The sequence below is a fragment of the Halyomorpha halys genome, unplaced genomic scaffold (assembly GCF_000696795.3).
Source record: "Halyomorpha halys isolate HHAL.00 unplaced genomic scaffold, Hhal_1.1 Scaffold533.1, whole genome shotgun sequence".
In the NCBI taxonomy this organism is placed as follows: Eukaryota; Metazoa; Arthropoda; class Insecta; order Hemiptera; family Pentatomidae; genus Halyomorpha; species Halyomorpha halys.
The window spans coordinates 403,576-415,750 of record NW_027108067.1 but is presented as its reverse complement, the minus strand read 5'-3'; the positions used below and the strand labels follow the sequence as shown (position 1 = coordinate 415,750).

Below are 12,175 nucleotides of genomic sequence, written 5' to 3'. Positions count from 1 at the left end.
CAGGTATGCACTAACATCAGCATCAATATATCTCCCTCAGGTATGCACTAACATCAGCATCAATATATCTCCCTCAGGTATGCACTAACATCAGCCATGTTTTGTAATTTTTTTATAGCTATGGAGCTTTCAATTAGAAGTCCAAAAAGGGAGTAATCTTTAGTTTGTTCTCCCTAAATTTTATTAAATACTGATCAACAACTTAGTGGCCAACTTCAAAGTTAGAGATACTACAGAAGCTTGATTTCTTTTCAACCATATGACTACAGACCAGACCTCATAAAATCAGATCTAGGTTGCTCCTCTCTCGAAGAACAATGTCAAACAGAAATAAACTTGAGATTAATAGCAAGCAGACTTAAAGAAGGAGCTCTATGATCCTATTTCAATAAAAAATAGGAATTGAGGTTATTAAAGTTTATCTGAAGTGTATACAAAAATTTGCATGTTCATCAACTATTCAAGGATACCAAAGAAGTAACTAGTATTGGAAATATATAAAGGACATAATCAGAACCTTAAAAAGAACTCATAAGTATGATGCACTAACAATCATTGAAAAAAACATATATACTACCAAATAAATAACTAAAATCTACATCGAGGTGTAGATAGTTGACCGTAGATTAATCCTTGAAGAAGTTTGTCAGGGGGTGCGGTCAGCAAAGAACAACATAAATAAACAAAACCATATTTATTTATTTTATGCCGACGTTTCGACCTGAGTTTCAGGTCTTCATCAGGGGTTGTGTCGTAGAGGAGGGAAAGATTAGTACTGGAATCTTTCCCTAGTCTAGTAATCTTTCCCTCCTCTACGACACAACCCCTGATGAAGACCTGAAACTCAGGTCGAAACGTCGGCATAAAATAAATAAATATGGTTTTGTTTATTTATGTTGTTCTTTGCTGACCGCACCCCCCGACAAACTTCTTTAAGCGTAAAATCTACATCTATGAGTAACTGTGGTTCCATGAGCCTCTTCCGAGTTAATTAAATGAATGAGATAACAAAATAATTTAGAAAAGAGTCATTCCATGTCAGCTCAACAGTTTCGAACATTACCATTTCTTTCTTTTACTTCCTTCTTGTTCTCTATTATTTATTTTTTTCTACTTTTGTCGGCCCAAGACTCCCATTGGAGTCCTATAGAGCCTTGTGACATACGGGGGTTATCTACAAGGGACCAACCTATTCTAACCATGGTGGGGAATCAAGTTTTTCAATTTGTGAGACCTCCACTCAATGAAAAAAGTTAACGCCCCAGCCCAAAGTTGAACCGGTGCCCCCCCAGATCTCAGATTGATAGACCTATGCCTAACAACCTGAGCTATGGATGGCCCTCTCTATTCTTTTGTTATTTGGCCTTACCCAAATAATTAGTTTTGTTCACCATATATATTCTTATTATCATATTTTCTAAATACTTCTGAAGGATTGAGCACTTATTGTATATATTTTTATATTTGCACATGTTAATATTTTATTCTATGGGTGGTTATGAAAAAAAAAAAACTTCTTTGTCTCACTTAACTTTATGTTTTGTTTCTTTATTCTAATATTTGACTTACATATTTCATTAGTAACATATATTTTTCCCATAACTTTAATTTTTAAATTATTATTATTAAATAAAAATTTACGTATTTCGTTTTTTTTTTGTTTTTGCATTATACAACTTTATATTTTTATTCCATTAATTATATTGTTTTACTTACAAATTTAATCACTTATATATGCATTTTATTTCCCACTTCTTTCATTACTTTATTCTAATCTATTTTCAGCCTGTACAAGTATTTACTTTAATGATTCTATATAAGTCCTTTTATTCATTGGTTGTTATCTTGTTTTTTATCCTTAGCCCTGATGAATGTTAGAAATGCTGGCCGAAATGTTGGCACTAATAAATAATTTTTTAACTTATTTGTTTATTAATACGGTTATTCTTTGACCGCACCCCCAACCATCTTCTTATAATTACCATTTCAGATTTTCTCCAAATTTTGCAAAGGTGTTGTGTAGGTGTCCTAACCATACTAAGCTTTTTCTGAAAAGACCAATCACTTTATTTCCATCAGATGATAATGTAGCGGTTCTGCCATTTACCTACTTCCACCAAAAAGAGTTCTGCCATTTTTCTACTTCTACCAAAAGAACTTGGTCCCCCAAAAAAGGCTGGGAACGCCTAATCAATGCAGTAACAATTTTCAAAACTACTGGTTATAACTTAATAGATAATTATTATAACCTCCAATAGTTTAAAGCAGCAGAATAAATCAAAATATATTCATATTCATAATATAAAATAAAATATATTCAAAGAATGTTTACAAATAATTGTATCATGCTTCATGTACAAATAGCACTGTAAATGCAATAATTGTGTCAATTTCTTGCCGAAGATATAGTACACGATATCTGTAACATGTTATTAATCAACAAATACCAATTCTCTATCATTTGGGATTACTAACCAAAAAACAGGAAAGAAAAATAAAATGAATAAAATTTTACTACAGAAAATAAACAATAAGTAGAAATATATTTAACAAAGATTCATAAATATAAATCATAGATACATAAATCGTTACACACAATCATTCCATAAATCAAGATATATATATATACACATATATCTTGTTACACACCATCAATCCCCTAAAAATTAAAAAAAGTTTAAAAAATGATGAAATTACAAATAACAATGGAATAAATATTTTTAAAATATAACATAATTAAAGCATTAAAAAAGGCATAGATTTTAACATTCTAAAAACTATAACTAATGTTATAAAAGGTTATATTACTTATATTATATTACATAAAAATGAATAGCGTATAAAACAAACTAATAGACAACTTTTTCTTTAAATCATTTTCAGCCTATTTCTACAATCTAAAACAAAGTATAGTCTACTAGTATAAGAACGATATAAAAAGAATTCTTGATAACTAACTTAAGCTTATCAAGTTCATTCAAGTAAGTACTTATTAGTTATTTTATAATAATTTGGCTCCATTTTACTCAACAATAAGTTATTCATAATTTCATACACAGCATTTAAAAAAAAAAAAAAATTGAAATTTATATTACAATAATTAATTCTGGAGTATGATTGAATAAGAAACTTCACTTATTTCACATAATCGACTAAACGATCTAAATTTAGCTGCTACAAGCATTCATACAATGTGCCACAAGTCTTTTTCTCTGAGAACTCTTATCATTGTTGTCTTAAGCCCAAAATGTAGAAAAATAGTCTAATATTTTCTTTATAATAATTCATTTCGTACAAATGTTCACGAATGAAAAGATAATTGTTAAAGAGAATCAGTTCAGATATAAGATGATTAATTTATCAAAATAGCAAACATCTCGGGCACTTTTAGCAGGAATATACTTTTGATTACAGTTGTTTCTTTTATTCATGTTTTATAAATGTATAATGAACACTACTGGACAGCTTATAATTGACAAGTTAATTTTTCAATTCAGAACTTTAATAGTATTGATAGTAAAATTTTTATTTTATATAATTATTCATGAAATTGATAAAAAGAAATTAAAATTTTAAATTGTTTTCTCTGAAAATAATAAAAGGCATAATTATGAAGATAAACAATTTTTATTTAAATTAAAATGACCAAGTTCAACTAATTCTCAACCAAAATAAAATTCTTTTTTAACATATAAATAAAAATTATAAACTTCACATTTTATTCTTATAATAAATACCCTAATAAGTTAATTTTCTTGGGATTTTTGTAAGGATTGAGACTATAAACAAATATTTAAAAATATGGGAATATTATTTACAATGTAAGTATGTCAATGAATCAATGCCAATGCTATCTAAACTCAATAAGATTTCTTTACCCAATAAGACTAAATTCAGTACTATATAAGGTTTTGTACGATAAACAAATGAATAAAAGTGCTCTAGAAACCATACATGAATACTATGAGATATCAAATATTGATAATCCCAGCTTATTTGATCAAATTCACCATATTGTGAACAACAAGCCATAAGTTTTGCATTATTTTCAAATATAAAAATACATACTTATAACATAAAATATGCATTTTTTATAAACATTTTTACCTCTATGAATTAAAAATGGTACATTTCAACCTCTCTTAGTGGGACTCTCTATAAATAAGACAACTGTCATTTTAAACCTGCCTATTTGGAAAACTGGGTAAAATAAAAGCTTCTTTAAATGATAAAAAAATTCTAAGGCCCGTGAGAACCCAGTTATATAGGTTACAATGTACATCATTTAATATTTCTTGATAATTTAAATTTCCAACTCTGATTATTATAAATTAAACACAATATATTCAAAGACATAAAGAAGTAATTCCCTGAAAGATGACAATTGTAAAGATACACTAATCTTAAAAAATATAATAAAATGTTCCATTATATAAATTTAAAAATCTATTAAACTATAATTAAAAATTCTAATTAAGAAAACCCTACATTACATTGAATAATATAACTCTTAGTAAAACGTCATGGAACTATAAATCATGGATAATTTCCTCTAATTGTATGCAGTGCTACACAATGGAACTCAATTTTAGAAAGCATTTACAACAATGCTATTCACCTTCTTAACTATTTCTTAAAATTCAAATTAAATATTTAAAATTCAAAGACCTTTTTAAAATAGACTTATAAAAAATTATTTATTTAAAAACGATATTATTAATGTAACATAAATTGTAACATAGATAGGTAATGCAAATTTTGATTTCATCAAAAAATATGTCAATAAAAAAACAATAATTTGTTCAGTAAACACAATCACAGAAAGGACCTTAACTAAAACTAAACCAACACATGAGTATAAAAATCATCGCATTTTTGCAATATTGATAATCACATCACGTTATAAATCATAAAATATTATTCATTTAAATTATTCCATCATATTGCAACTATAAAGAACACAATAATTTAACTAATCCACTATTCATAATTGATTGCAAAATTACCACATTAATATTAAATTCTTTTTTTAAAAAAAGAGATCAATAATCAATAAATAACATTCATAACCCAATGTTTTTATTTTATTACATATCAATTTTTAATCATTAAATAAAGTAAAAGTTCTGATGTCAACATTTTTCATCAAATTTTCAATTTTTTATTTTTTTATTTTTTTTTTTTTGTACAAAAATCTATTTTCGACTGACGCATTCCAATATTAAAAGGCAAAAAATAAACTTAATGAATGTGCTTTACATGTTAATTGGAAAATACTGGATATGCTAAAATTTCAAATAAAAAAATAATTCCAATTGTATAACTTCACAAAAGAGAATATTTAAAAAAATCAAAGTTCAATTTACAAACTATGATTATAAGAGTTGACTATATACAGTATCGACTGTTAATACCAATAATCTTAAAACTATATCTGTGCAACAAAATTATGGCTTAATTTTAACTATTTTAAAATCTCCTTTAAAATAAAATGTAATATTCTACAAAAATGACTCATTAATCGTTTACTCAGCGATCAAACATGAGTAGAAAGGTCTTCACCGAGGTCGTCCAGCAGATCTATCTCATTAGCTATCTGTTCATCAAAGCCATCTTCACCCTCTTTGAGGGCGCTAAAAGAAAATGAGGTATTTATCGATGCTTCTTCATTTCATACAGCAATTAGAATAAACAGCAAAGAAAATGATCATCAAATTAAAAATATATATTGTAATATCCTCTTTTATGAGTAAATAGTTATTTTTTTATATATAAATGATTTTTAGTAGGTTTTTTGTAATTTATCATTTCAACATGTTTATTTGTAGTGTTAAATCAAAAAAGCAAGCTAACCAATTTTCATCGGCCATAATAAATATGTTATTCAAAACAAAACCAAGATGGCAGTGCAAGTCCTTTCAAAAGTTCGTTGAATCACAGCCATGTTAAGGAGATTCAGATATTTTAAAAAACTTATTTTAACTTCCCATCATAATTGAAATTACAATACATTTAAGAAAAAATAGAAGTTAAGAATAAATATTAAAGAAAATTATTCATAAAGGAAATCATAGGGAAAAAATCAAAACTGTAGTGCAAGAATTCATGTTGAGAACTAACAACGAGAGCCAAGAAAACTTGGTTTTTAGTCATTCGTTGCTTAGGCATGGGTGGTGAATGATGTTTTCTGGATGAGGAGGTCCTCATCATCTTTTGTCTAGCTCAAGGGTGGACCAAACAACAGACTTCGGTGGATGAGAAGTGAGTTGAAAACTTTTAGAGGACCAAGGTTTTGTTTCATTAGAGTTTGTTTGTTGAAATATTGTTTACAGCAAGTGTTGGTTTGTTAAATAACAAGAAAAAGAAAATTATCAAAAGAAGATTCTATGAAATTGGTTAGTTTTGTTCTACCTAAAATTGAATACCTTTGTAAAAGAGATATTAATTAAATTTAAGTGTTATTAGTAGTAAAGTGTCTGTTTCTGATTGCCTAGAAACCTGCCCTGAGATTAAGAGTCTATAATATTATAAAATTTAAATAAAATTCTTCAATCTGTTACAATATTAAAGCTTTTCATTTTAACCCAAGCTATCTTTTAGACATGAGAATTAAGATAAAAAATATCAAATTCCATTTATTTTATTTTAATAATTTTTGAATATTACACTATATATATATATAACTTCTATTATAACCAAAGCTATAATAACAATTGGAAAAACTTAGTTGATTGCTGGATGTTGGTCCAAGTGGCTGTCAAGAAAGGTATAAAATAGCAGAAAAACAATTTATTAGTAAGCAACATTTCGCCATGCTGACATTTCGACTCTTCTTATCGGACTCAGCCCTATAAAGCCCTGTAAAGTGATTGATACATCTATACAAGAGATAAATTTAAATCTCTTGTACCTATGATTTATTTGTACTTTTAAAGAAAGCCAGCCACATCTTTGCATCAAAACATTAGCTTGCATAATGCTTAAGATATTGACTGATTTCCTGATAATCTGTTGTCTATCAAATAAATCGGGTGGACAATACATATATATTGCAAACTATGACTCACGTTGGTTTATCTGTGACTGCTGCTTCCTTCTCAGGTGGTGGGTCATCCTCTAATCCAAGATAAGTAGGTTCTGCTGATAAAAAAAAATTTAATTTAACAAAATATATTACAAGTTTGTATGGTTTTAAAAAATAAATTTCACCTGTAAGCCACTATAATAGCCTGTATTTAACAATTCATAGAACAAAAATGACATTGAGAGAATTCAAAACATTCATGCATTAATAACTGTGTTGGAAAGAAATTAAGTGTAATTTAAGTTATAAGATATTCTGAATTTGAATAATTACGGTAGCTGACTCGTATCTATATGCAGGTATAAAGGGCTCATACAATAAAACATCTAGGCAAAGCCTTTAGTGGAGCGGAGGGGGGGGGCTGTTCAAACACCTGCATGGTGGCTAGCACTCTGTACTTTTATCAGCAAACCATAAAAGCAATGGAGAGAGGAAAGTGTTTTTGAGAAAAAACGATTGGATGCCACCACTATGTTTCCTGAGTGAAGTACTGGTCACCTCCCCAAAACCAACCAATGAAATAACTGGAAAGAAATTAAAGGGGAGGGAATAGATCTAGGAAGGAGGAGATGATATATGTTATTCTGGCAAGACGGTTTGAGAGGTTGCAGAGTTGCAGCAGAGAGTACAGTTTCTAGTAAGAGACAGCAGCAAGGTAACAGATATAAAGAGCCAGAGGTCCTGAGGAAGAACTGGAGCCAAGGGGGTTGAGAAGTTTGGAAATAAAGGAGGTAAAGCCGAAGCCCCCACCGTACACATCAGATAAGTGATAACACTGTAATTTTGAATGGCGAAACAAATAAAATTATAATAAAGCCCAGCATTGCCACTTTGAATTCCATGTATAAATTAATACTGATTCATAATCAACATCTTTTGTCCATAAGCTCTTTTTTATAAAATACACCTCATTTGTAAATAACTGTAATAAATCTAATATTATCCTGACTTTATTTTATGGTTTAAATAGCCTGCATGCCTCCTGATTATCATAGCTTAGTAAGTTTGTGAACACGATTCTTTTGGAAACAATATTCAATGTTTAAGTATACCCGATTACATCTAAAATATCATAGCTGGGGGGGAGGTCTGTGATACCTAGTTTTTGATTTAGAAAGATAGATTCATAAGTAACCTATAGAAATATATAATAAAAATACATAAATATATAATAAATGTGGTATTTGGAACTCCTACCCACCTTAGATCCACAGTTTATCAAAAATGGAGCAAATAATACTTACCAGGATTACATTGAGAAAGGGCGATGGAATGAGCGATGGACGAAGTAGGAATAATCAGCGGATGCTTCCTTTCATGGCGTGGCTTTCCTGCTAGCAAGGTCCGAGTCCTGGCTAAATCCCTAGGCGGTAAAGGTATAGCATTTCCTTTCTCTGAAACATTATGTTAATCATTCAATAATTAATTTTATAACACTAAAAGGAACATAATAATAATAAAACACTGTGAACTTCAAATGCTGACAATACACCTTGACAAAACTCCATCAACCACTGTCAAAAAAGTCAGCCTTGATTCAATAGGATGGAAGGTCATATTTTTCCCTCTTAATGAGCAACGTTAAAAAAAAAAAAAAACTGAAAAGGTTTAGTTTGCTGCTATAGAGCTGTCAGGAATGGAAAAATAATTGATACCAGAACTAACAGGTAAAGAGCACAAGCTAAGTAAAGTGGTTCTTTTCAACCCACCATACAGTACAGCTCTAAGTCCTGTTAATTGTGGTTCCTGCTACTCTTGAGAATTTTGCAACGGTAATTGTCTAAATATTTTTTCATTTAAACCATGTTTTGACATCAAAAATATTGAAGTCCCAAAAGTTTAACCCACTAACCTTTTTTTACAAAAGCAATTTATTCATGGATAAATGAAATTTCAAAAAATTCATATACATTTTAACTACTACTCCACCTCTTCTCTAAATTTTTTTTCATAAGTTTATCTCTGTTGAAATGTTTAATTAGCACTTTTATAAATTATCAACTTTCTTTTAAATATGTTAAAAAAATTTGTTTAAGTTCAACAAGATTCTCCTTAATATACATTTTCTTTAATGTTTCGCAGAAATTCTAATAAAATAAAGGTAATCTAATATCTGAAATTATTAAACTACTTTATTTTAAAAATTTATACATTATTATTTTTTATGATTATTGCAGAATGGCAGAGTATAGGTATACGTTACAAAATGTACAAGATTTAAATGTAGTCTTTGTAGTAGTATATTTGATGATAGCACAAAGGAAGTAGCTGAAGATTCCTTTCCACTTTGGACTTTTAAGTTTAATTCTTAATATAGATATACATTTTTAATACTTTGTTAAATTAATTACAGTATTTGAGTAAATATTTTTATTTTCCTTTCACAAAATTACCCATTAAAACATTAAATAGTAAGTAAGACAGATATGTGTCACTAAACAATTTTTTTGTTACTGAACAGATAGTTGCCAAATATAACTCACCCCCTATCTGCTCATTTTAATTTTTATAAAAGCAAATGATAATTTTTACTCAAGATACTCTACACAAGACCCTCAAACTATTTCATTATTTTTAATCTTTTTTTTTTTTTTTATTTGAGCAAGAGTAGTTATGTTCTACTAAATATTAATGTTATTACTGGATCAATATTAAACTAAAAATTATAAACATTTGATAAAAAAGTAATTGATAAAATAAAGTATTACCAGGAACATGCTCTTCTTCATTTTCACTATATGATGGAGCGTCAGGGAGAGACAATTTCCTTTCATTTAGACAGCCAACGGACCTGAAAAATATAGCTTAATTTTATATGCTTAAGATATGACAGAAATATCTATACCTCTAAATATATTTAGGGGTATGATATCTAATACAGCTTCATTTCTTAGGTAAACTTATGTTATAAATTATTATTATAAATTATATGTTATGTCTGATGTTTAAAATAATATTGATCACACATCACTGACCTATTCTATGAGAGATAAGAAACAATACTTCTAACCTAGTTACGTATAATTGATGATCTTTATCTTTAACCGACTAAAAGTAAAAACAATTAAATGTTTTAATATCTAACCAATCACATATTATCAGTATCAAAATTCTGTCGCCATTAGAAATTTAGTTTAAAATTTTCGTTATTCAATCAGAAGACCGACACATTTTTGAAAAAATAGCTCACTCCTCATCATAGACTGTAGAGTAAATTGTGCTTTATCAGAAAACTGACATAAAATTTAAAATAAGCCATGGCATCAATGGAAGTAATGATTCAATGGATGATCAGAAGAGACCTGAACAGTTGAAAATTTTGAAAAAAAAGAACAGCTTTTTTTGGGAACTATATTTTATTTAAACAAAATATTCAGGCCAAAGCTGTACCTTACGTGACATTGATTGTATTAATCCATACATAGTAATTTTCCTAACTATTTTGAAAAATAAATCTACTGGTTAAAAAAGTAATTAAGCATAGGTGGGAGGACTGTGATCTTGAAGATTTGGGTTTGGACAGGGATCATTGGACAGATGCATGTAGACAACCATTGGTGGTATTGGCATCGAACATTTATTATCTATTATTATTTATTTTTCTCAGATTTCTGAAATTGCATCTACTTCCCAGAAGACAAGGGAATCTAGCTGATATTGTACTATATATTTAAAAAATTTCTGACAATCCTGTATGTATCGAGGACTGTTTTTAGGCCATTTTCAAGTTTGCAGGTCAAGGCCAAGAACTTCTATATCTCATCTCATGCTTTTCAATATGAGAACATTTTAAGAAATAATTTATATATTTTTTTGGCAACTACCTAGTGGATATTGTCATCAAATGGCATCCCTTTTTCAATGGCATGTATTTCTTTCTTCAAAATTACCAAAATAATGTGGTTTGTTGTGAGAAATTATTATTATTATAATACAGCTTGATGTGCTATCTATCAATCACAGTACCATGACTCATAATGGACTGTACTTATAAGGACTGATCTCTTATTATTATTATTAAAAAATATAATTAATTACAGAACATAAAAATCCAACAACGGAGATCTTACCCATCCTAAGAGACAAAATGTACTAGTATGTTCCCTGAAGCACATTGGTGGGTTGCTAGTGAAAATTATAATAGTGGTGTGAAGTCTTAACATTTCAGGTAACAAATTCACACAAAAATCTTCTATCCCTTATATCAGTGAATATCAAGAAAGCTCTTTGGCATGTATGCATATAAATATATAAAAAGTAAATAAATGTATTAACAGAAATCTTAATTTTTTTTCTGGGGTAAAAGGGACTCTGATACTAAACCAAGTGTGAGTATTCATAGACATCTACTTTCCTAAAAAAATCACTGATACATAAGTACATTCCCCCCCTTAGGACAGATGGGGTTTTTCCTGAATGGATTTTTTTTTTCTTACAAATGGTTATGAACTTACACATGATACAATATGTAAGATCAACCAATCATTGCATATCTAGAAAAAGCCAAGCTGAATCAATTACCTTCCTTGTGACTATGCCGTATTCGAATAAAAAAATAATTAATACAAAAATCACTTTTATTTCCATTATACTATTGAATAAAACTACAAATTACTAAATGATAAGTATTTATTCAATAACAGTCAATATTATAATTATTGTAAAAATATTTTTAAACTGAACTCGATCATATTTTACTCACCACATGTCAGGTTGGAGGTCAAATTTCGAAAGTAATGCTTTAGTTTCTTATTTGATTATTAAAAATTCTTCTCCTTCTTTTGGTTTTACTGACAGGAACAATGGATAATTCAAACAATAATTTCTCAAAGTAATCAGTTCACATAAATCTAATAACTTACTCAGTTTGGCTTACTAGGAAACATCAATTTTTTTTCAATAGAAATAGGAAAATATAATATTAAACTAAGGTTTAAAAAAAGGCCGACAAAATTATTAGGAACTGCTAATCAAATATTTTATCTCAAGAAAATTAAAAAAAAAAAAAAAAAGAAAGCAATAAATTAAGAATAGTAAATAGTATAAATGGAATTTGGCTCCATGAAATGCCAGATATTGAATATTTTGACA

General features: G+C 28.5%; 1 protein-coding gene across 7 annotated transcripts in view; it reads right to left on the bottom strand.

Annotated features, from left to right (window-relative positions):
• The window catches only part of Ack-like (activated Cdc42 kinase-like), a 54,327-nt gene that overhangs the window by 12,764 nt on the left and 29,388 nt on the right, over positions 1–12,175 (bottom strand). Inside the window, exons 18-22 of one of the 7 annotated variants that reach the window (XM_014425791.3) lie at positions 9,793–9,875; positions 8,329–8,478; positions 7,068–7,140; positions 5,530–5,633; positions 2,363–2,419 (exon numbers count right to left, since the gene is read on the bottom strand). In XM_014425791.3, coding sequence (XP_014281277.1) covers positions 5,537–5,633; positions 7,068–7,140; positions 8,329–8,478; positions 9,793–9,875 — 403 coding nt within the window. In that variant the 3' untranslated portion in view covers positions 2,363–2,419; positions 5,530–5,536. Of the gene's footprint in view, positions 1–2,328; positions 2,420–2,524; positions 5,634–7,067; positions 7,141–8,328; positions 8,479–9,792; positions 9,876–12,175 lie in introns of those variants that run through there. The other 6 variants (XM_067046454.1, XM_067046453.1, XM_024362091.2 and 3 more) reach the window with 6 other exon arrangements.